At 30.7% G+C, this 23,721-nt stretch overlaps 3 protein-coding genes across 6 annotated transcripts in view; 2 read left to right on the top strand and 1 right to left on the bottom strand.

Moving 5' to 3' along the window:
• Nucleotides 1-3,649: 3,649 nt before the first annotated feature.
• On the top strand, nucleotides 3,650-5,595 carry LOC100880039 (alpha-2-macroglobulin receptor-associated protein). The gene is made up of 7 exons (XM_003703897.3): nucleotides 3,650-4,006; nucleotides 4,081-4,222; nucleotides 4,311-4,481; nucleotides 4,553-4,663; nucleotides 4,742-4,859; nucleotides 4,926-5,082; nucleotides 5,158-5,595. Exons 1-7 carry the CDS (start codon nucleotides 3,806-3,808, stop codon nucleotides 5,359-5,361), a joined length of 1,104 nt encoding a protein of 367 aa, XP_003703945.1. The 5' UTR covers nucleotides 3,650-3,805; the 3' UTR covers nucleotides 5,362-5,595.
• A 131-nt stretch (nucleotides 5,596-5,726) lies between these two features.
• On the top strand, nucleotides 5,727-7,024 carry Dnali1 (Putative inner dynein arm light chain, axonemal Dnali1). 2 transcript variants are annotated; one of them, XM_003703898.3, is made up of 6 exons: nucleotides 5,727-5,864; nucleotides 5,970-6,125; nucleotides 6,194-6,326; nucleotides 6,398-6,543; nucleotides 6,616-6,813; nucleotides 6,876-7,024. In XM_003703898.3, exons 1-6 carry the CDS (start codon nucleotides 5,775-5,777, stop codon nucleotides 6,909-6,911), a joined length of 759 nt encoding a protein of 252 aa, XP_003703946.1. In that variant the 5' UTR covers nucleotides 5,727-5,774; the 3' UTR covers nucleotides 6,912-7,024. The 2 variants fall into 2 exon arrangements, with proteins under 2 accessions (XP_003703946.1, XP_076389754.1); XM_076533639.1 differs by having other exon boundaries at nucleotides 6,616-7,024.
• scrib (scribble planar cell polarity protein) overlaps nucleotides 6,999-23,721 on the bottom strand; it is a 41,718-nt gene continuing 24,995 nt past the window's right edge. For 2 of the 3 annotated variants that reach the window (XM_012286685.2, XM_076533631.1), the window contains 23 exons: nucleotides 23,419-23,664; nucleotides 23,229-23,313; nucleotides 22,585-22,749; nucleotides 22,294-22,469; nucleotides 22,099-22,233; nucleotides 21,864-22,019; nucleotides 21,712-21,792; nucleotides 20,829-21,626; nucleotides 19,629-19,736; nucleotides 19,368-19,547; nucleotides 18,910-18,939; nucleotides 18,404-18,562; nucleotides 17,955-18,335; nucleotides 17,711-17,863; nucleotides 13,772-14,215; nucleotides 13,386-13,497; nucleotides 13,257-13,313; nucleotides 13,072-13,189; nucleotides 11,568-11,673; nucleotides 11,283-11,396; nucleotides 11,074-11,202; nucleotides 10,648-10,848; nucleotides 6,999-9,719 (listed from right to left, as the gene is read on the bottom strand). In XM_012286685.2, the coding sequence (XP_012142075.1) occupies nucleotides 9,450-9,719; nucleotides 10,648-10,848; nucleotides 11,074-11,202; nucleotides 11,283-11,396; nucleotides 11,568-11,673; nucleotides 13,072-13,189; nucleotides 13,257-13,313; nucleotides 13,386-13,497; nucleotides 13,772-14,215; nucleotides 17,711-17,863; nucleotides 17,955-18,335; nucleotides 18,404-18,562; nucleotides 18,910-18,939; nucleotides 19,368-19,547; nucleotides 19,629-19,736; nucleotides 20,829-21,626; nucleotides 21,712-21,792; nucleotides 21,864-22,019; nucleotides 22,099-22,233; nucleotides 22,294-22,469; nucleotides 22,585-22,749; nucleotides 23,229-23,313; nucleotides 23,419-23,664 (4,404 nt within the window). In that variant the 3' untranslated portion in view covers nucleotides 6,999-9,449. The remainder of the gene's footprint in view (nucleotides 9,720-10,647; nucleotides 10,849-11,073; nucleotides 11,203-11,282; nucleotides 11,397-11,567; nucleotides 11,674-13,071; nucleotides 13,190-13,256; nucleotides 13,314-13,385; nucleotides 13,498-13,771; nucleotides 14,216-17,710; nucleotides 17,864-17,954; nucleotides 18,336-18,403; nucleotides 18,563-18,909; nucleotides 18,940-19,367; nucleotides 19,548-19,628; nucleotides 19,737-20,828; nucleotides 21,627-21,711; nucleotides 21,793-21,863; nucleotides 22,020-22,098; nucleotides 22,234-22,293; nucleotides 22,470-22,584; nucleotides 22,750-23,228; nucleotides 23,314-23,418; nucleotides 23,665-23,721) is intronic. The other variant, XM_012286686.2, reaches the window with a different exon arrangement.

Genomic DNA, 23,721 nt, shown 5'->3' with positions numbered 1-23,721 from the left:
AGGGTCCGACCTAACCTTTTCCAACCTAACCCTGGGGTCCGACCTAACCTTTTCCAACCTAACCCTTGGCAGCGACCTAACCTGATATAACCTAACCGTTTATGTCGGAATGGCGAAGGGGAGGGTAGGTTATGTAGGTCAAGGATATAATAATAATAGTAGTTGTAATGATAAAAATAGTAATATAGGTAATAATATTGATAATAAATAAGAATAATAAGGAAAATGATAATAAAAGTGGTAATATGCGTAAGAATATTGATAATAATAATATGGGTAATAATATTGATAATAATAAGACTAATAAAGATTATGATCATAAAAGTTATAATATGCGTAATAATATTGATAATAATAAGAATAATCAGGATTATGATCATAAAAGTAATAATATGGGTAATAGATTGATAATAATAGGTGTAGTAAGGATAATTACAGTTCCAGCGACGATACTAGTCGTAATATGCGTAATAATATTGATAATAATAAGAATAATAAGGATTATGATGATTAGAGTAGTAATATGCGTAATAATATTGATAAAAATAGGAGTAGTAAGGATAATTACAGTTTCAGCGACGATAGTAGTCGTAATATGCGTAATAATATTGATAATAATAAGAATAATAAGGATTATGATCATAAAAGTAGTAATATGCGTAATAATATTGGTAATAATAAGAGTAGTAAGGATAATTACAGTTCCAGCGATGATAATAGTCGTAATATGCGTAATAATATTGATAATAATAAGAATAATAAGGATAATAATGATAAAAGTAGTAATATGCGTAATAATATTGGTAATAATAAGAGTAGTAAGGATAATTACAGTTCCAGCGACGATAGTAGGCGTAATATGCGTAATAATATAGGTAAAAATAAGAGTAGAAAGGATAATTACAGTTCCAGCGACGATAGTAGTCGTAATATGCGTAATAATATTGATAATAATAAGAATAATAAGGATTATGATTATAAAAGTAGTAATATGCGTAATAATATTGGTAAAAATAAGAGTAGTAAGGATAATTGCAGTTCCAGCGATGATAATAGTCGTAATATGCGTAATAATATTGATAATAATAAGAATAATAAAGATTATGATCATAAATGTAGTAATATGCGTAATAATATAGGTAAAAATAAGAGTAGAAAGGATAATTACGGTTCCAGCGACGATAGTAGTCGTAATTTGCGTAATAATATTGATAATAATAAGAATAATAAGCATAATGATGATAAAAGTAGTAATATGCGTAATTATATTGATAATAATAGCAAAAATAAGGATAATGCTGATAAAAGTAGTAATATGCGTAATTATATTGATAATAATAGGAAAAATAAGGATAATGTTAATAAAAGTAGTAATATGCGTAATAATATTGATAAAAATAGGAGTAGTAAGGATAATTACAGTTTCAGCGACGATAGTAGTCGTAATATGCGTAATAATATTGATAATAATAAGAATAATAAGGATTATGATCATAAAAGTAGTAATATGCGTAATAATATTGGTAATAATAAGAGTAGTAAGGATAATTACAGTTCCAGCGATGATAATAGTCGTAATATGCGTAATAATATTGATAATAATAAGAATAATAAGGATAATAATGATAAAAGTAGTAATATGCGTAATAATATTGGTAATAATAAGAGTAGTAAGGATAATTACAGTTCCAGCGACGATAGTAGGCGTAATATGCGTAATAATATAGGTAAAAATAAGAGTAGAAAGGATAATTACAGTTCCAGCGACGATAGTAGTCGTAATATGCGTAATAATATTGATAATAATAAGAATAATAAGGATTATGATTATAAAAGTAGTAATATGCGTAATAATATTGGTAAAAATAAGAGTAGTAAGGATAATTGCAGTTCCAGCGATGATAATAGTCGTAATATGCGTAATAATATTGATAATAATAAGAATAATAAAGATTATGATCATAAATGTAGTAATATGCGTAATAATATAGGTAAAAATAAGAGTAGAAAGGATAATTACGGTTCCAGCGACGATAGTAGTCGTAATTTGCGTAATAATATTGATAATAATAAGAATAATAAGCATAATGATGATAAAAGTAGTAATATGCGTAATTATATTGATAATAATAGCAAAAATAAGGATAATGCTGATAAAAGTAGTAATATGCGTAATTATATTGATAATAATAGGAAAAATAAGGATAATGTTAATAAAAGTAGTAATATGCGTAATAATATTGATAAGAATAGAAGTAGTAAGGATAATTGCAGTTACAACTATATATAACTATATATATATATATATATATATATGCTATACTATAGTATAGTATACTATACTATACTATACTATATACTATATATATACTATATATATAGTATGTATTGTATACATATATATATACTATATATATAGTATGTATTGTATAGTATAGTATATAGTATAGTATATAGTATAGTATAGTATATAGTATAGTATAGTATAGTATATAGTATAGTATAGTATAGTATATAGTATAGTGTGTGTGTGTGTGTGTGTGTGTGTGTGTGTGTGTGTGTGTGTGTGTGTGTGTGTGTGTGTGTGTGTGTGTGTGTGTGTGTGTGTGTGTGTGTGTGTGTGTGTGTGTGTGTGTGTGTGTGTGTGTGTGTGTGTGTGTGTGTGTGTGTGTGTGTGTGTGTGTGTGTGTGTGTGTGTGTGTGTGTGTGTGTGTGTGTGTGTGTGTGTGTGTGTGTGTGTGTGTGTGTACTATACTATATATACTATACTATACTATACTATATAGTATATATATACTATACTATACTATATATCGTGAGTTATATAATATAATATAATGGGAATGATATGATGGAATATGGGAGATTATTATATTTAAAATAACACAAAAGCACAATAACTTTTAAAACACTAAATGATTTTATTATTTAAGAAAAACGACTTGGAAGGACCTCTTTGAATAACTATATTTTATAAGTGTGAAAATTATAATATCAGAGAAACAATAACAAAGAAATACATGGATTTTATTTTGTTAACCTGCATAGATCTGATAAAAATCGTGCGGTATCTTTTTCCTTTGCTCTTGCAAAAAATATTGGTATTCATATATAAATTTAATATTTCTTTTATTATGTACAATCTGTTGTATTATTTAACCCTTTTATTCTCTTTCCTGCAATATTTTCTTCAGATTTATTTTTTTTCCTCACTAGGGCCTAATGATACCTTATATTTCATCAAAGTGTATACGCTACTGAGGACTTCCACGGATAGCTTACTGCGCATGCGCTGGGACTGCTCAACACTGTTGAGAAGCCGTGATGAGATATGGGCCGGGTTTTTTCGCGCATGCGCGGCGATTTTAGTCTCAGTGAAGTATAAGTTTCAATAGAATAGGGTACCTCAATTACCCTACATTATTTTTTTCAAAAATTTTTAGAATTTGGTTGTGAAATATGAATGTATAGGTTGGATAAGATTACATTATATACATATTTGCATATTTGAGGAGTAGATGGAAAGGAAAGGTACTAAAATAACTGTAAGCAAAATATATAATAAAGCCACCTAGTGGCGCCACTAAATATATACGCTGCGTACGCTCCTGCATTTCTCGCGCATGCGCGAAAAAACCCGCCCCATATCTCGTCACTGTTGAGAAGTATAGTCTCTTACTGGAGTGAATAGTAATCAACTTTGTATGTATAAAATGGAAACGTCGGCAAATTCGTATATATAGATGTTCATATAATTGTCTTCTGGACAATCTTGTATAAAGATTAGTACGGTATTAATCGTAAAATGGCATTGTTAACTAATACGTTTTTTTCAATATTTTTATGCGGATTATTATTTCACATAAGTGTAGCTGCTAATAAATATTCCGCTGAAGCAAATAAACCTAAATATGAAGATCCTTTACAGTTTCCAAATTCTCTTCGTGAATTGGATAAACCATTTCGTATGGCAAAATTAAATATTCTTTGGGTCAAAGCAAAGAACGTAAGTATTAATCCAATATAATTGCGCATTTACAATCATATGAAAACAGTGTGTAAACATATATTTTCTTATAGCGTTTGACAGAGTCAAAACTCCAGTCAATATTCAGTGATTTGAAAATTCATGATAAAGAAGAAATTGCATACAAGCATTTTAAATCTGATGGTAAAGATCCAAATGGCGAAGAAGAAGCACGTTTGAGAAAAAAACTTATTGGTAATTTAAAAGGAAATAATAAACCAAACAATGAATATTAAATTTTTATTAATAAAAAATTACTAATTTAAAATTAATTTGTTTAAAGGTATTATGAGCACCTATGGATTGTTGGAACATTTTGTTGATACAGAAAATCCAGAACTATTGAAGAAACATAAAGCATTAAATGATGGTAGTAATTATATTGCTAAAGATGTTTTTAAAGATAAAAGATTGAACAAGTTATGGGCTAAAGCTGAATTAGCAGGTTTTACACGTAAGTTTGTTAGATATGCTTGTTAGGTTTTAAACAAAGGCTTTATACTATATTGTAAATGTGTTTAACAGATGAAGAATTGGAAACTTTAAAGGAAGAGTTTCAACATCATCAAGATAAAATAGATGAATATATGAGTCTTTTGAAAGATGTGGAAGCAGGAGATACAGAAATACATGAAAGTTAGTAATTAATTGTTTGTTAATTGTTTAAGTTGAAACAGAATTAAATAGGATAATTATTATATTTAATGTTCGCAGATAGCTTACATCATAAACCAGCAAGTTGGAATGTAATAGAAGGAGAAGAAGAGGATAGATTTTCTAATAATGTTCCTGGACAAAAGTTGGATTATTTAGGAAAAGCAAACTTACTTAGGTATGCGTATACCACTATGAAATTATTACCAGATAAGTTAAATAAATTCTAAATGTATAATTGTAGGGAGAAACATTTGGAAATTCGAAGCGATTTCGATCGATTAGATAGATTAACCGCTAAAGGTCCAAATCACAAAGAATTTATAGAGCCTAAAGTACAAGGTTTATGGCGAATGGTATTGGAAGGTTCATTTTCACCGGAAGAACGTGCTTCTTTGAAGGTAAAGGGATTCATTTAAAATTAACCAAAATTTTACCTCATTTAACAATTTGTAAATACTTTATTTAATTTATAGGAAGAACTTTTACATTATGAAGGCAGATTACTTAAATTACGTCACTTACATACGGAAGCTGCTTTAGAGGCGGCGCGTCAAGGAAAACCTTATGATGTAGATAATTCTACTATGGAACAACATATTAAAAAGCATGCTAGAACAGTCCAAAAACTTCATGCTGGAATCGAAGCAAAAATAATACAAAGACACTCTGAACTTTAATACATTTAAAATGTAATTGATAAAAGTTCTAATAAATTTAGTATTTTCAAGATAATAAATTACTATTACTAACAGAAGTATACAAAAATTTAATATAGATCAAGTTATTATTTTATACTATATTTACATAAAGTATTTTTAAGAAGTTTATATTAAAAGATTGTTGTAATAATTGTAATTTTTAAATTTATATGATTTTATGATGTTTGTTGCAATAAATGTTTTATTGTCTAATTGGTTTTTGTTTAATGGGTGTGCTGTTACTTAGTAACATGTGTTACATCAATATTAGTATGACAACAGCTCCAAATTTACTTTATGATAACACTAAGTGGTCAGACAGTTAAAAATACGTAAATGATATTGCTCTTTACATAGTGTATTGTATGTTACTCAGCAGCATATAAATAATAATGGCAACAGCGATAAAAGATGGAATCCCTGTTATGGATACCCTGGTTAAATATGACACTCCAGTATTAGTCACAACTCGTCCAGAGAAGGTTCAATTTATTTTTAATAATACCTGTCATTCATCTTTAAATTGTACCAAGATTATATAAAATACAATCATAATTTTGATTCACTATATCTTCTTATTAAGACAGGTACCCAAAGATACAACACCAAAAATTGGAGCAACAGTTTGCAAAGTGCAAACAACTATTCCTACAATAGACACACGACATGAGACTACTGAAGTTCTGAACAGGATTTTGCCACCTAAACAATGGGAAGAAGATGGTCAAACCTGGACTCAACAAGTAACAGTTTCTCTTTACAGAGTGTGACAAATAGTACTCAATACGTAATTTATCTAATTTTCGTCCAGGTATCAAGTATACCAGCAACGAGACTAGATGTTATTAATTTACAAGAACAACTTGATATGAAATTGCAACAAAGACAAGCAAGAGAAACTGGTATTTGCCCAGTTCGTAGAGAACTTTACACGCAATGCTTTGGTAACGTTTTATTACAGCTTTACATTACTGAATTATTTCAAATTAAAATTTTTACTAATTTTATTTCGTAGACGAAGTAATACGCCAGGTGACAGTAAATTGTGCTGAACGTGGTCTACTCTTGCTTCGAGTTCGAGATGAACTTAAAATGACATTAGCTGCTTATCAGACTTTATATCAAAGCAGTATTGCTTTTGGTATGCGTAAAGCACTCCAAGTAAATTATCATTTTTAATATAGAAACAAATATACAGTAAAGAATATTGAGATTTCATTAAGACTTTTATAGGCTGAACAAGGAAAGGAAGATCTAATTGCTGCTGCAGATGAGCTACAATTGCAAAAGGCTGAGCTGGAGAAAACGGTTGCTGAATTGAAACAAAAGTTTGAACAGGCTGAAAGAAGAGCAGCTGAATTGAGAGAAGCAGAAGAAAAAAAGTATACAGAAGAGATACAGTTCCTTAAGAAAACAAATCAGCAGCTAAAGGTATGTTCTTCTATTGATTCTGACTACTTTTCGATTAATTTATGTTCTATTAATTTTTTTAGGCACAATTGGAAGGTATTATTGCACCGAAGAGATAAAATAACAATAAATGATGAAACATCTTTTAACCACTGATCAATGTGTTGAGTATTGTAAGACACATATTATTTAATAGATAACATAGATAAATAAATATATATTTATTCGTCAACTTAGTACCATAAATATTTAGTACTAATCATATAAACAGCACTTCATTAGTTCAATCGTAGTTTTCCAATCCGGCACATTTAAGGAAATCAGTAGTTTCAGTTTATTGCTTATAAAATAAACTAGGTGATAATATCAAAATATAAAACGTGTACAATGAAACGTAATATTGAGAATTAGTTATATAAATAAGAATTAATACAAGTATTTTAAAAGTATATATAAATTATTTCGAGTACTATATTTGACGTCGATGTAAAGTACATATTTCTGAATATATGAGTTTACAAATATGATTTTGCCTTGTCTATCTTAAAAAACATGTGGCATTTTGAAATGTTGTAGTGTTAAAACATTTTACATTTTTTCAAGTAGACGAATATTTTATGTAACATTCAACACTATAACTGTTATACATTTTTATTTTACATCCAACATTTTTAAAAAATGTTTTCTTTACTATTTCTACAAAGGTATAGTTTAGATTGGCGGCATAATGTTCGCACAACTTTTGCAAATAATGCCATCAGTAATTTTATTGTTGTTCCACTGTTATTGACAACAGATATCAAATTATACATAATGGTTGTACAAAAAAAGTACTTTGTTCTTATTGTACAATTTTAATGCAGTATATTGGTCCCGCTCCTTTAACCGCACTTTACACCAAAATTAATAGTGTATCAATTAATATTTGCTTATGTTACATATTATGTAATTTTACATGTATAATTTTTATAAATCTTAGTACTAAAAATATAATCTGTTTTTATTAAAAAATTGTCTATTAACCATATGATATTTTTATGTTTAATAGTGTTTACTCGATACTGCAAAAACAAGTAGAATAAGAGCAATCGAGTTTAAAATAAAAACAATACAATTGTTTAAATATTCTATTTACCTTTCGTTTACTTCATATATTGCATTATTTAATTGATATTCTCAAAATTAATATATATATTATTTTGCCAAATTTTACTGCACACGTGCATCAATTCAAAGCTACTGTTATAACCAGGAATAAATAAATAAAATGTATGAATGAAATTAAAATAATGAATTTTCATTTTACATTTGTTACGTTATAATTTCAGTTAATCCTTTTTATGCGTATTGAGTACATAATTGAGAACATTTGACAGTATGGAAATACATTAGTGTACATATGTAAATAAACTATAACAGCGACAAAATGTAATAAGCGTTAATGTAAATAAATTAAAACAAATGAATTTAAAAAATAGAATCCGTAAATATGTATTATAATGTTATATTTAAAACAATTAATGAATTCAATACTAGTGTTCGTTCATTAGTGGCAACTTATATATTAAAATGAATAACAAAACTTTAAATACATTAAAGTATTGCTTCTAAAGATGGGTGATTAAACAATGTTGATGTTTAACAATATGATTAAATACATATGCTTTATAAATGAATCTTCTAATGTATTAAAACAGTTTTACATAATATATATATTAATTTACTTACGTCTAAAGGAAAATAAATAAAATACTTTACAAACCACATTTAATTAAGCGCGGTTTACGTTACTTTCCATTTTCATGCTAACTAATAATTTATTTTACATGCATTTGGAGCCAATCATGTATTATAATTTAATTAAAAACTTGATATAACTTCAACTAAATTATTCATGTTTCAATACAAGAATACCATTTATAATAGTACCAGTTCAAGAATAAAAAGAAAAAGTAAAAATTATAAAAGGGAATGTGGATCACTTCATATAGAATAGCATAAGAATTAAATCATATGATTTTTCTATAGGATTTGACTTTCATAAATTATTTCATAAGAAATATTATATATAATATTGACAATAAAAATACTATTTCTATGTCATATAAATACTAATTCCATCATGGACTTCGTTTTAAGTGATAATTCCTTTAACATTGCAATATTTTTTACCAATGATTTCAATCTCTGAACACAAAAAATATTAAAATATACATTTTGTCGTACATGAAATATGAAAGGAGATGACTGATTTTTAAGATGCACCACTTTAATGAAGGCAACGATACGCTAATTCTATTGAAAAATGTATTATTTTAAAAAACTGCATATCTGATACTAAAAACATAGCACGACGTACATGAAAGATAAACGTAGTTTCGAATGCACCTAAATAATTTACATTAAATTATGGACATGAAATGATATCTTATACATACATGTGTATGCTTTTAAGCAGTAATGCATAATGAATGATTTGTAGTACTGCATGCACCAATACAGTCGAGATTTGTAATTTAAAATATGCAAAGATCAATGTAATGCAATGTTTGCATTATTGGAACACACTTTCACAATGTCATTTACAAGGAAGTGTTTCACCAATTTCCTTGCACTTTTGTTTCTCTTTCATTTTGCACCAGAATTCATTTTTTAGGTCAATGACGACCTTTTTTCGAACGTTTCCGTTTCTTCTTCTTCGGAACAAGAACAGTATTTGCACTTATTTTAGGAGCGGCACCTTCAGTGATATTTGTAGGTATAATCGTTTCAGTTTTTTCTTGCGGTGTACTCACAGCCGAAGACTGTCCTGTAACTTCTTCACTTTCGCTCTCAGCGTCGCTTGCTCCAGTGCCAGTAATACTTTCTACATCGTCTTCAGCATTACTTAATTCCAGTGATATAATCTTTTCTCGCAGAGTTTCAACCTGTTTACATAAATATATATATATTGCACATGAAAAACCGTCTCAAAATAAACTGAAAAATACACTGATGTATACAACTTAAACATAAATAAAAAAAATACTAAAAAAAAATATATTACATGAGATTGAATGTAAAACTTATAATAATTTTTACAGTATTAACATTTAATATGTACCGTTACCATAAAAATAATTACAGTAAAACATTATTTTAAGAGAATGTATACTTTTACATGCTTAAGTAAACTGATAGATAAGAAAACCAATAGTAGCATTACCAATAGTGTGAGAAGAGTTTGTTAGTGGTCAGTGGAAATGAAATCAATTGCTCAAGGTGGTGCAGGTTGCACTTCCATGATCAGTGTTGGATTCTTGGAACAACAAACACAACCAATGAACTAGTGTCATCAGATATTGTGCGTTCAAGCAAAAATGTATAATGGCAACATGCGTTTACATATACACACACATATACAACATACATACTTACACCCAAGCATACATACATTATTTTTTTTAACAGTTTAAAAAATTACAAATATATATTTTACATTACTCAAATTTTTATGAACATTTCTTTAATACTTTTTAAAAAAATTCTTTTAGTGGCAATTAGGGATATCAGTAAGGGCTTATTTTGACCCCACTTCAACTGTATTACCTTAACAGCGAAATAAATATGAGATGGTGAAATATTAAAATAGATAACAATTTTCAACAGAGTTTAAAGGTTTGAATATGTAAAAGTTATGAGGCTTTGTGTTGGTATTTACCTCCCTGATAAGGTAATAAAATTGGAATAGCATAATAAGTTGAAAATATAATCTAAAGAGAAACTTATCCTGCTCGCTCAAACCATTTGTAGTCCATAATGTGATCAGATACGTTTGGTGCTTAAATTCTGTGCAAGTTCTAGAATTTATAGTACCTGCCGCTCAATGAGCTTCTCGACGTATTCAACTGTTCGTACACGACGTTCACCCGTCACCTCATCCACATATTCCTCGGTACGCCGAGTGACCTTCTCGTCCACTACTTTTTCGGATTCGCGGATCTCTTTAGGGGGACCCACTTTGCTGCGTACAGCAAGTTTGGGAAAATCTGCACTAGACGGCCGTAACGTAGTAAACTATGATAGTAAGACAGACAAAGAGGGTACCGTTGTAGTTACAATTACATTGTAATACACAAACGCTAAGTTAGAACCACAGGCGAGCAAAGAAGTAATTAGTAAATACTTAGGTTAAATCATTACATTGAAAAAAAAAATGCTGGTTAATTTATTTCAAACACATCGTTAGACTATGTAGTTGCTAACGGTTTGTGAGCCAAAGAGTACTTTACAGTTGCTTACATCAGCCGTCTTTTCTGGTTCAGGAACAGGAGTGACGGAATCTGTAGAATCTTGCGGTGCGTCTGTTTTATTCGCAGTATCCATCATTTCGCTCATTTTTTTTATTACTATCTGCGCTTGAAGAGCATCCTAAATGTTTCATGTTAGAAGGATTAATTTCCATGAAATATTTAAGTATGAATGTTTATGTTTATTAAGTATGAGTTTACCTGTTCAAGAGACTTCAAACGCGCTTGTCTCCAAGCTGCACGTTTCTCTGCTCTTAAAGCTCTCTGTTCGGCAGGACTTAAATGGCTTTCTTCGTCTTCGTCCGAAATTATACCCTATGAGATAACAGAGAAATCAGATTGTAACAAAGGATTACTTATTTTAAACTAAGCAACGTTTCTTCTTTTTTACATCTAGATTAAATTTTATTTGCTTATTTTAATAAACTTGTTCAGAGCTGATATGAGAAACCGCAATGATTGAGAAAGATTCAATAAGGTGAATACCTCCTGTACCAGTCTCTCCTTCAAGCGACGTTCTGCTTTTGCTGTCCTTACACTGCTTGGAAGGTTCTGCAGAAGGGGGATCGAACTTCGCGAGCTCAGTCGGCTACTGCAAGGTAACGAGCATGCACACTGACAAATCATATACATGTGCCAAAATTGTAATATTTATTCGTTAAAAAGAAGAAGTACAAAAGCAACGTTCAGTACAAAGGCAAAAAAATGTATCGTAGGACTTATGTACAAAACGATAACGATACAAAAAAAGGTTCAACTACACTACACAACGGCTAAGTCTATAAATAATGTAGGCATCGGTGCTGTAAGATTCTAAAAAATAATTATTTCCACTTTACCGATAGAAACAGGATAAAATTGTTGCATAAATAAGACTACAAATAAATCTTGTTAGTGGCTGAATAAATAATAACTATTCTTCAGAATCTTTCGCTTGCAGTGCATGTAAAAAGGAAGTGAGTTAAAGCGTATGTATGTATTTGTTGACAATAAATTTGTATTTCAATCCGCATAATCTTCCTAAATATTATCATCTCATCTTATCAGACGAGATTGTCAAATTTCTTTTTTTGTGCAGTAAATGTGCCTGTGTAAGCACCACAACCTTAACTGCAAGGTACAATGTGAATGTGGATTTATAAGCCTATGTACAAATACAAGTTATTTTATATAAAAAAAAATAAAAGCAACCGCTAATTTGTAACGAAATCACTTACACGCTAATTGTAATAAGCATGCACACTTGTAGTAAAACAATAGCTAAAACAAAACACCCAATACAAGTTATATGTACACATATAAAACTTATCGCAGATATAAAAATACTGATATTTACACGATATTCAGTCCTTTACATTCATATGAAACGTTGAAATTCTTTTAAACTGTAAATTTTACCATAGAAGCAATAAAGATATGTGTCATATTATTTTTACAGCTAATGTTCATAAAACAATCTGGTAATGAACATCACCATTTTCCAACTGAAAAACAGTTTTTCCTTATGCCTAGCATCTTACAATTGGAAAATATCTAGCATAACATTATATGTACAGAAATGTAAGACACGAACATGGACTAAATAAAGTGCTATAATACTCGAGTATATAATGCAAATTAATTTGATCCTCTTGTTCTTTTTTTGCGACTAATAATCTACTGAAATTCAGTACGCCAATACAACGATGGTTTGTTTGAAAAATAATGTATATCAATTTTCCGTATGTTCATTTAAAAACAATATTGCTGCATACAAAATCTACAACTAATAGCTTTCAAAGTAGAATTGTATCACTGCTTAAAAAATGTGAATGTCTTTAACATTGGTACATCACATGTATGCAATCACTAATAATTATTTTCTGTTTCGTCTTTCCTTATTTTATGGTATGCAGACATTAAGAAACGGAAACAAAATAGGGAATAATAAGGTAAAAAGATTTTAATAACCACACGTTTAAATGCGTAGTATGAGTACAATTGAGCTTACTTAGGTCGCCGGTTATCCTGATCTTCTAGCGTTTCCTCCAAATCTTCTAAACCTTCATTTTCATCGAGTTGAGCCCATGATTTTAATTCATCTCGCGTTAATGTGGCAATCTTTTTTTCTAAAAATATATAATAATAACACTTGTAGTAAAATGAATCATCATATTCAATTATTAAATTGCATACCTTCTTCTTGCTTCATTTTTTCCACTTCATCCTGACTTAGAAAACTGAATACTTTTTCTGAAGTAAAAAAAGAAAGATGAAGTAATAAATCAAAGTCTCATCAGAGAGTATGTTCTTATTGGTACTAACCTGGTTTAGGTGAAGGTTTCAGATGCTCTTCCATGGCACTTTCAAATAACTTCTTTTTGTCGCTAACAGACATCTTTACTACAGGTGGAGGTGGTGATGGTGTTGGCGAAGACTGAATTAAAACATTTGATATTTATTATTGCATGACCATAAATATTTAGCCCTTGTGCAGAAATTTCATAAAGAACAACGTGTAAATAATAACTTATTCTATAACAATTCCACCCAATACCCTTTTACATGCATACCAATTTGTTTTTAAGTTTTGTTAATAAGTTATATATTTTGTATAATGAAATTCTACAATTGAAACATACCAACATTCTTAATAAGTGTCAACTAAGAATAGTGCATTAGTGCTATTGAAACATGCTTTTTAAACCCACCTCAACCTGAATATTCCCATCAACAGAGCGTGCGTTCTGTCGTTTGCTAAAAGAAGCCGAAGTGCCAAGATCTTCTATGGACTTAGGAGAAGTTAAAGGCGTTGGAGGAAGTTTGAAACGAGAATGAACAGTCTGGGTAGGACTTTGATAAACTTTCTTATAAGAAAAAATGTGTGGATCTGAAGTAAATTTGTCATGCAAGGATGATGGCCGTTCTTCTTTAATTTTAGGCGAATAGGGATAATTAGTTGATTCTTCTTTGGAAATGGGAGGAAGATCGGCGAACGTAATGCTACGCTTTGGTGCAGAACTTTTTTTCCTCGGAGAGGGCAAGGTTTGAACAGTAGTATTACGATCGAAATTCTTTGATGGAGTAAGAGTAGAGACCGGAGACTGAAGCGACGGATTGTCCACTGGTGTAACAGCTCTCTCTTTCCTTAGTGACTGAGTAAATAACATGAAGAATTGTATTAGTAAAGTTAATTCAATGTTCCAGTATAAAGACATAACAAAAACCATTACATACTACATAACATAATCTTTAAAAATTAGGTACAATAGAAAATATCTGTATCCTTCCATCAAATGAGGATACATTTCTGTTTAAGATTAACAAGATTATTTTTGTGAAACTTGTTATTATTATTATACTTTAAAAACAGATTTATTTTCCAATACTACATCTCATACAAAATCTATATTAGAATTAAAAAGGAATCAGTTTTGAACTTATTCATTCATTATTCTTTTTTTATACCATCTATACATTCAATGTTATATCAATTGTACTATTATTGCAACAATTCATGCAGCTTTGCGCATAATTTTCTCTGTATACCCTTCCAATGATTTTAAACGCGTTAAAATCGGCCTTATAAAGTTACGTCATATATTTGTACCCTATCCATCATCTTTCCATACGCATGAATGCGTGACAAGATATTCTGAAGCAAGGTGGTTTCTATCCCAGACGATAAATTCAGTAACAGGAACTCTGATCTCTGTGTTACTAAATACGAATATGAAAAATTTATACTCTCGCAATTTAATAATATCAACGGGATAACTTTAATTGCTTTCAGAACAACCTGCCGCATAGATACGTCTGAATAAAGCACTGCACATATTTCATTTTTACTGTCAACTGGAACTTCAACATTAACATTATCTTTCTTTTTTTTTACAATTAGATAAATACTATCTTATCTTTATAGTCTGTAATAATATATAAACATCTGGTCCATTAGATTTATGTCAACATATAACATTTATAGAAAATTTGTAGAATACAGTACATTGATTTATATTTTAATAGTGATATGAGTTTACCGTAGAAGTAACCATCCAAGAGTGCTAGCATTTATAACTTAGAAAAAAGAAATGCTAGATGCACAAATGATGTCTCAACAAATATTTCATTTTTCTTTTTTACTTTATACAGTATACGATAAACCGAATAATTAGAACGAGATGTTCTTGGATACACTCCCATAGTTAGTAACACGCGCGCATGATATTATTTTCTGAGTGAATAAAATATATAAAATGAAGCATAACTATAAATTACAACATGTAAACCTCTACTGTATGATAATGTTTACATTTCTGGAAGTAGTAAAATATTCTATGTTTCTTTATATTAACTATTTTGTTGATAATATAAAAAAGACATTTCTAGCATATTTTCTACAAAACATTTGTAAAAAATAACAGTGAAACAAATCTTTTCATAGTATTGCAACTGCAGACTACTAAATAAGTGGGGTTATTAAAAACAATATATAAAAAGTAATTAAATTTGCAAACTAGGCACTAAACTAATTTTTAGAAATTATAGTAATAGATATGAATGTAGACTTTCGATTCTTTACTCGCCAAATTGTGTATCAAGAAGAGAAAAGTTAATGGTAGAATTTACATCTTCTGTGAAATGTTAGTTACAGGTATATTAGTATAGAAGCTACTAATACAGTAATATACTTTGAACTTAGCATTCACAGAAGTTATTATTATTAAACAGCTCATATTTATGCATTTATGATACATCATGTTTGTAGATTTTGATATATCATAACTATGTAAATATGTGCAGTCTAACTATTACCATCTATGTTCTTACTTTCAATCATTTTTGATACAGTGCCCAGAAAAGATTCACATAAATTTTTTAAGCTCACTTAATCGCAATAATTGTCCGTCGCATTTCTAATACTTTATAAACACATTGCGAAAGAAATGTACGAATCAATGTACAAATATTGCTAAAAAATATCCATTAAATACATGGGAAGTTTTTACCGTCTATGACGTCTGTCTACCTATCACAGAAATATCTTTTCATTTTTCATCATTTAACCGATATCCATGAACAAAGAAGCGATGAGTATATACATGAGAGTCATGTAATATAAGGAAGATATCACATTCTTTGTGATGATTAAAATCTTGATCCCTTCTTGGACCAAAACAAGAGAAACAATCACAGAATCAACCCAGCCAGTCAGCGTATTCGCAATAATTACACTTAATATTATAATGGCAGTATCAGTAACAAACGGAGTAACGATAGTTAAATTGTACAACAATGATACCCATGAAACGCAATAAACATTATGTGATTATGCGAGTTAACGACATGAATTCCTTAGAATAATTTATTATGGCACAGTCCCGCGGATTCAGAGGTATGGACGTAGACACAGGGAAAATGAGTAGAGGGTCGAACGGATTCACTCCTGTTAGAGGGCAGCCAAAGTAGCACTATCACCTTCCACTGTCTGTAAACACGTGAAATATCTCTTGTTTTGCCGCTCAGGAGAGCATGCGACGCTAAGAACACTGACAAATGTACATTTCATGCGTCACATATTAAAAATAAGTAATGAGATTCATGGTGAATGTATGATAATGACAAATATTTCAATTCTTCTATAGCGGTAACAAATTGAGGAATGTATTTAAGTTTGTGTTAAATGCAATGTCATTCGAAAATACTATGTTCAGTGATGAGCAGTTTAAGTACTGAAGAAAGTCATTGAATTCGTCGAAATTTAAAATATCTAAATTTTCCAATTAAGAAACTCATCCATCAATTGCCACAGTTACAAATTATTTGCACATACATAAACTATGCTCTATGGGTGCAGTTGCCAATCACTGTTATAGACCATGCTTATGTTAAACATATAAAAGTATATGTAAATATACAATATTAAATTTGTCTTATTTTTGTTTAATCAGATAAAGTTTTAATGTATCAATTATATTCTTAGGGAAGAACAACCTAGTTCTATCAACACATTGTACCATAATAACTTTTCTATTCTTAAAGTCATGAAAGTCTATCACTTTTCAACTTAGATAAATAAATGTGTCCCTCCTTTTGTTCCATTAGTGCCATTAATAAACTGTGTAATATGTCTGTTAATAGAACATATGTGTATGTATCGATGAGTACACATACACAGAAAATACATGAGCAAATAAATGAATGATCTTCTATACTATAAGGCGCACAGCAGACTCATGCATGTAAAATGGAACTTAAAATTAAAAGCACTAATTATAAAACAACTTCTAAAAGAACAACTTAAAAAATAAACAGAGATAATTTCACAAAATTAAAGTGGATCAAGCAGTAACATATGCAGGAATAATGAAATTATTATACCTACATTCATAAAGTATTTATACATTGTATTTTTAAAGTAATTACAAGGCTAAATAAAAAAAGCTGAAATTATTTAATCATACAGGAATTTTAAACGTCACTTAAACGTTATGGCTTAATTATAATATTCTACAAAAATTTTAGTAAAATTATTTTATTATAAATAGTAAAAGCAAACTACTACTTGCAAATTAGGTAATACTTATTAAAACATGCAAATGCAACCAATTTTGCAACTTAAAATTTGTAAAGATAATAAAAATACTCACATTTGTATTCTGAGGTGCTAAAGTGTGTTTGCTCATTACAATGGTAGTCGTTTTGAGATCTTTAGTGCCACCTGGTGATTTTGGTGGAACCATGTCGACGGGACTATTCGACTTGCTTACTAATGATTCGGCTGCTCTTACTACATCTAATACCTGTTTAACAATATCATTATTATTAACATTAACTTTAGAAACATCCATAGAATAACCATACACAGCGAGCATATTTTTAGTATAATTTTACTTTTTCAGGAGTAGACTTTTCTCTGTGTTCTAACAAAGCACGCTCCCTTTCTTCTTGTTCCCATGCTACAAGCTCGGCTTTCATTTCCTGCTCTTGTCTGAGCGTTGCTGCTTCTTCGTCGTCACGATCTAAACTGGATACACTTTGCGATAAAGATTTAGTACCATCGGCTGCAGGATCTTTGAATTCCTTAGATGTTCTAGATTCTTTAGAATCCCTTCCGTCGGATACGGGGAATATTGGTTCAACCTCGTTTTTATCATAACCTTTACAAACTACTAAGGTAATTGTGTTTCCTGAACACCTCAGTATATTTACTGCTTCTTGGTGAGTTGCACCTAGTAATGATGTGCCATTGACTTCCAAGAGTCTCATTCCAACCTAAGATCAAAAATACATAAGTAACAATATTGCACAAGTTTAATTTTGATAACTACCATAATAATTACCTTCAGTCTTCCGTCTCTTTTAGCCGCACCGCCAGAATTTATTTTAGATATAAAAACTCCTTCGTCCGTATGATCAAGGGGATTACCCTTTTGTCCTCGAAGTCCACCCTTTATGTGCATTCCCAATTTTTCACCTGGTTCTTTCGTTATAACCAATTCCTAAAATATAAAATTAATCTTAAATATACTGCAATCACTTTTAATATTATCTGATTTAAAATTTACAAAAATATTCTCTTATTCTGAAGTATATTAAATCACATTTATTGTTCGCATATTTTTATAAATAATAAATACACAGTAGAATAACTGTTATATGTTTTTCAATTTAGCATAAAGCATATAAAGCAAATTAAAAAAATTGTAAAATTCTATATAATATCAGCCAAGGCAGATAAGCAGTAGCTCATGATTTGGTGCTGAGCTTGTTCGCAGCCTGAACTGAAGAGTAAGCATAGTATAATAAAAAAGGAAAAAAAATCAGGTCAAATAAATTGAGTACTTACTGTCACAGGGATGTACTCTATTTCGACCAGCTTGTAGGACAAATTATAAATAATGGCATTAAGAAATAACACGAGGAAATTATTATAAGCACCAAGTGCCATTGTTTGCAAATGATAAGCACCGATTGATTGGCATATGGCGTGAAGTACTAACGATTCAATGTTATTGCTTCTATTCTATTTTTTGCCTAATTAAAATGACTATTTTATGTACATTCTTGAGTGAACTAAATTTATGCACGTATTTATGTTTTGCACATTTTGTATTTAGTTTCAAATTTTTTTAATATTTGAACACTAAGTGAAACTCAGGATGGTTAATGAACATTCATTGTGAATTCGTGAGTCGATAAAGTTACATTTCTGAAGCGTGTTCAAACTAGAAAACTATTTTGTTAAGCGTAGAACTATGTGCAATATCTAGCAAGCATGTGGATGAATATATTAAAAACATTTACCTGATAATTTTCTGGTAATGGATCATGTTGAACAGTAAGCACAATTTGATCTCCTGGTCGTAAAAGTTCCATTACAGCTTCTTGATGAGTAGCTTTCGTTACATCAGTACCATTTACCTTCAGTATTCTGTCACCCATCCTTAATTTACCAGACTTTGCAGCTATACCACCAGGCACAACCTAACATATTTATGCAACACTTATAATCTACATGTAAAATCAATTGAGAAGTTTTATATTAAAAGGAAAGTATGTACGTACATGTGATATGAAAATTCCTGGTTCTTTTGCACCAAATGGTGTACAAGAATGATCTGTACCACCAATAATACTGAATCCTAATGATCCTTCTTTCACAAGAACTACATCCTAAACAATAAAAATGCAGTCATTAAAATAGATGACACCTGATTAAATTATTATTTTAATTAAGCTATGAGAATAAATTATTTTGATGACATTTTGTATTTATAATGAGTTAATTAAGAATGTGTAGGTAAACGAATGAGCCGAATACCCGCACATCCCCAGTTAATGCAAACATATAATTGTATAATATGACAGTACATTAATAATACAATATGCTTAACTATACTACTTACCTATTTCCATGCCAGAGGATAAGCATCCCAATATAATATAAAAAATAACACAACATCCCATACAACCAATTCCTACTGAATACTTTGATTTTAGCAATAAACACAAGGGACAAAAGACAAATTGTATTGAATTAATGAATGAAATTGACGATACATTTAAATTACATAAGCATGCAGTAATGAGGACATCATTTTATAATAATTTCAGATATGTTCTTTCGAACGCAAGAATAATATATCGTTTAATAAAAAAAAACACATACCAAGCATTGCTGTATGAAATAATGAAAGTTTATAAAAATTTTATAGCATGCATGAAAATACCACTTAACCACCATCATAAAAATTGGGATTATTCAAAATCTTAATTGATTGTAATGAAACGAGCTAAAAAACCGTCTTAATGTTAAAATTTTTTAAGTAGGAATATTGTTAAATGATTCTTATCAATATCGTGATTATCATCCAAGCATGGAAATAAGTTAATAGGTCACAAATGTTAAATACTTAACTTTAGTTTAAGATATTTTTAAAAATGCAACTATTCCCATATCGGAGAAGAAACAATTATAATCTTAATATTTAGAAAGCTACGTGTTTCATAAATTTTCTTTTCGTTATTGTTCGACGAAAAAATAACTAAATAATATTTTAATGTCAATTAAATGACAATTTGCATAATTTCAAGTTACATGTACACATGGACGCAACGTAGACTTCCTTTGGCTAAGAAATAAATTTTTAAACCCTCAAATTTCCGAATTCCCAAATTTCCTTACATTGTCATTTTTCTTACAGGAGCCTACGGCGTTCGCCCAGTGTACAACATAATTCATGCATCTAACTACCAAGCACATACCTCAATGATTACTGGTGGTACCAATTGATTTTCGGTCACCCTAGTTACGACGGTCTCGGTGAGAGTGCTCTTTGTGATGGTCTCAGTAACTTTACCAAGAGTAGTAGGGGCCGGAGGAAAATTAACATCCCCAGGTAGATTATCAGGCTGTTTTATTGTCACTGTCACGATAGGGCCTTGATGGGGGTCTGGCGATGGTGAGGAGGTAGGACGGAGGAAATGAGCAGGGATCATAGCCTGAAATTCCTCGTTGGTGATAGGCTTCGGTACCTGTATATCTTCCTGGGGTGAGGTCGACCTAGGCTCTGTAGAAGAGGTAGGCGTCGAGCTTGCAGTTGTCGTGGGTGTAATCGTCGGCTGCGAAATACTATGCCTCGGAGCAGGTTGTGGATGAGGTTGACTATTTGTCGGACTTGGCGATATCGATGAGACATTTTTAACACTTCCTGTTTCTGTAACGCCGTTCATTTTAGTCATCTCAGTGGTTTCAATTTTCATGGGCGGAGGTGTTTTTGAAGTAGGACTCGGGGATAAAGTTCTATCAGCATCGACGGAGCGTCGATAGCTAGTATATCCTGGCCTATTTGCAATGTAACTATTGGCATTATATAGCCCTGTGTATGGTTTAGGTGCACCAATAACACGCGGTGACTTTTCTGAAGGTGTTACAACCGTGGCTGCGTTTGCTTGGGAAAGTGGAATATCACGTTCGACTACCAATCGAACGAATCTTTCCAAGCCTGTTAACAAGGCAACTGCTTGTTCGTGCTTAGCACCTCTCATTTCTACACCATTAATCTGAAAAATAATTAAGAACATAAAATGTAGACGATAGTATAACTAAATACAATAACTTTAGTGTATTAAGAAAATATACACTTACAGATATTACTTTGTCCCCAACTAATAATTTACCATCTTTCTGTGCCACACCACCATCAGTTATCCTTGAAATGTATATCGCCTAAACAATATGTAAAATTTCAGTCTATACAAAAGTATAGAGGGAATTATATTGCTGATTTTATATCTTACATCACTATTGTCTTTAAATGGAGGAGAGCCTTCTCCACCAGCGATACTAAATCCAAGCCCATTTTGGTCCCGTATTAATGTTGTATGAACAAGAACAGATACCATTGGTTCACTCCCTGCCTTTGTCGAGGATATAGGTTCTGGAATTTTCTTGGGCTAATTGATAGAAAAAATATATTTTCACAGTTTATGCGCTGATAATGTATTGCAACTGATAAATGTAAGCAGCATGTACCTTAATAGTGTCCTGAGGTAAAGCATCTCCGTTTTCTAAATTATGCGGTAAACCCGTGGATGAAACATGAGACGTTGCACTCGGTGCTCTACTGGTACTGAGACTGGAGCATGCCGAATCTTTTCTAGATGATCCCTATTTATGTTTGATAATGTTAATAATACTGCAACAAACGTATGTTCAAGAATGTAGTACCTGTTCATACGGCGGTACTATCCTCGTAACTTCTCTTTGAACTACTAACACAAGAACACGCCCACATGCTTTCAAAACTTCTACGGCATCGTAATGACCTACATTTACTACCGAAACACCGTTCACGGACAGTACTTTATCTTCCACTTTTAAACCAGCCAAATCTGCAGGTCCGCCTATAAAATTCAATAGTATGGTTGTAATTGTGGTACATGTTATAACTCAGTGAACGAGCAGATCAAACACTCAGTTAAGAGCTTACGGGTAACGGTGCTTCATTTAAATGTTTACCTTCAGTAACTCTAGAAATAAAAATGCCTTCATCGTCCCCCTTAAAAGGGGTTGAACCGATTCCACCAGCGATCGACAAACCAAGTCCGCCTGTCGTTCTTTCGATATGAATTTCATATTGTTCTTCTCGTACTTCTATTGTTGGTTCAGCGTCGGATGTGGCGCCTAGAATTATTATAAGCAATTAATAAATATTAACTCATTGATTATATCATTTTAATCGTTACCACTATTCCTTTTTTTCCTGACGAAACACCTGTATCTTCTAGGCATTTTTACTACTATGTTAAAAAATAATATCTACTGTTACTCGAATTTTTAAGTGAACATCTGACTCAATCATTTTCCTTTACACACGTAGATTCGCGACATAAAACCAACCAGATAATTGGATGAGAGATAAGATAGCTAGAGGGAAGGAGTATCTTATCATAGTGTATTTGCAGTTACGATTACGAAGCAATCATATCAAGAAATATTCGTTTTACAGTATACCAGAAAAGGCTGCTATATGCACTGACGTGTTTTATTACATTTTAGGGCGTGAACACTAAATAATTCTATACATTACTTATAAAATTTCTTTTAAATAATGCGGAAAAGTGTATAAATTAAAAAGTGACGTAATGTGATTGTTATTTTACCTTGACTTTGGGTGTCAAAATTTTCCGTGGGTTCTGTGGGCGCTGACGTGGGTGCGGGAGTGTCATCAGTTTTTTTCATAAGTGCCTGTTTAAATATAAAAAATATATACATATACACATATTTATATATATTTACCGTTTTTTATAAATATGTTTTAGGGAGATAATCTTACTAGGGAGATAATCTTACTTGGGCAATAATGGAAGCAACTTTTTCTTTGTCCACTGCTGTATGGATACGTTTATTTTTCAAATGATGTGGAGTGTCTCTACGATGAAGCCTATTTGGTCTATTTGAATCGCCACCACCCTCATAATCAGTACCCTCTGTTATAGAAAATTCTACGTGTCTTTGAGTTTCCTCGCTTTCCGATTCATCATCCTCCTTTTCACTCTTTTCCTTTGATTCAGTAACTGAACCATCAGTTCTGACCTCCTGAAAGTGATAAAAATAAATATACGAGTTTATTAATAAATGGAAATAAATAAATAA

Source organism: Megachile rotundata, chromosome 7 (assembly GCF_050947335.1).
Source record: "Megachile rotundata isolate GNS110a chromosome 7, iyMegRotu1, whole genome shotgun sequence".
NCBI classification, from domain to species: Eukaryota; Metazoa; Arthropoda; class Insecta; order Hymenoptera; family Megachilidae; genus Megachile; species Megachile rotundata.
This window is presented reverse-complemented; position numbering and strand designations above follow the sequence as displayed.

Bases quoted from the DNA above. Each gene is read 5' to 3' on its own strand.
- LOC100880039 (XM_003703897.3), top strand. From the start codon at position 3,806: ATGGCATTGTTAACTAATACGTTTTTTTCAATATTTTTATGCGGATTA. The intron at 4,482-4,552 runs GTAAGTTTGTTA...TGTGTTTAACAG, and splicing joins TGAATTAGCAGGTTTTACAC to ATGAAGAATTGGAAACTTTA. The intron at 4,664-4,741 runs GTTAGTAATTAA...TAATGTTCGCAG, and splicing joins AGATACAGAAATACATGAAA to ATAGCTTACATCATAAACCA.
- Dnali1 (XM_076533639.1), top strand. From the start codon at position 5,775: ATGGCAACAGCGATAAAAGATGGAATCCCTGTTATGGATACCCTGGTT. The intron at 6,126-6,193 runs GTAACAGTTTCT...ATTTTCGTCCAG, and splicing joins GTCAAACCTGGACTCAACAA to GTATCAAGTATACCAGCAAC. The intron at 6,544-6,615 runs GTAAATTATCAT...AGACTTTTATAG, and splicing joins GTATGCGTAAAGCACTCCAA to GCTGAACAAGGAAAGGAAGA.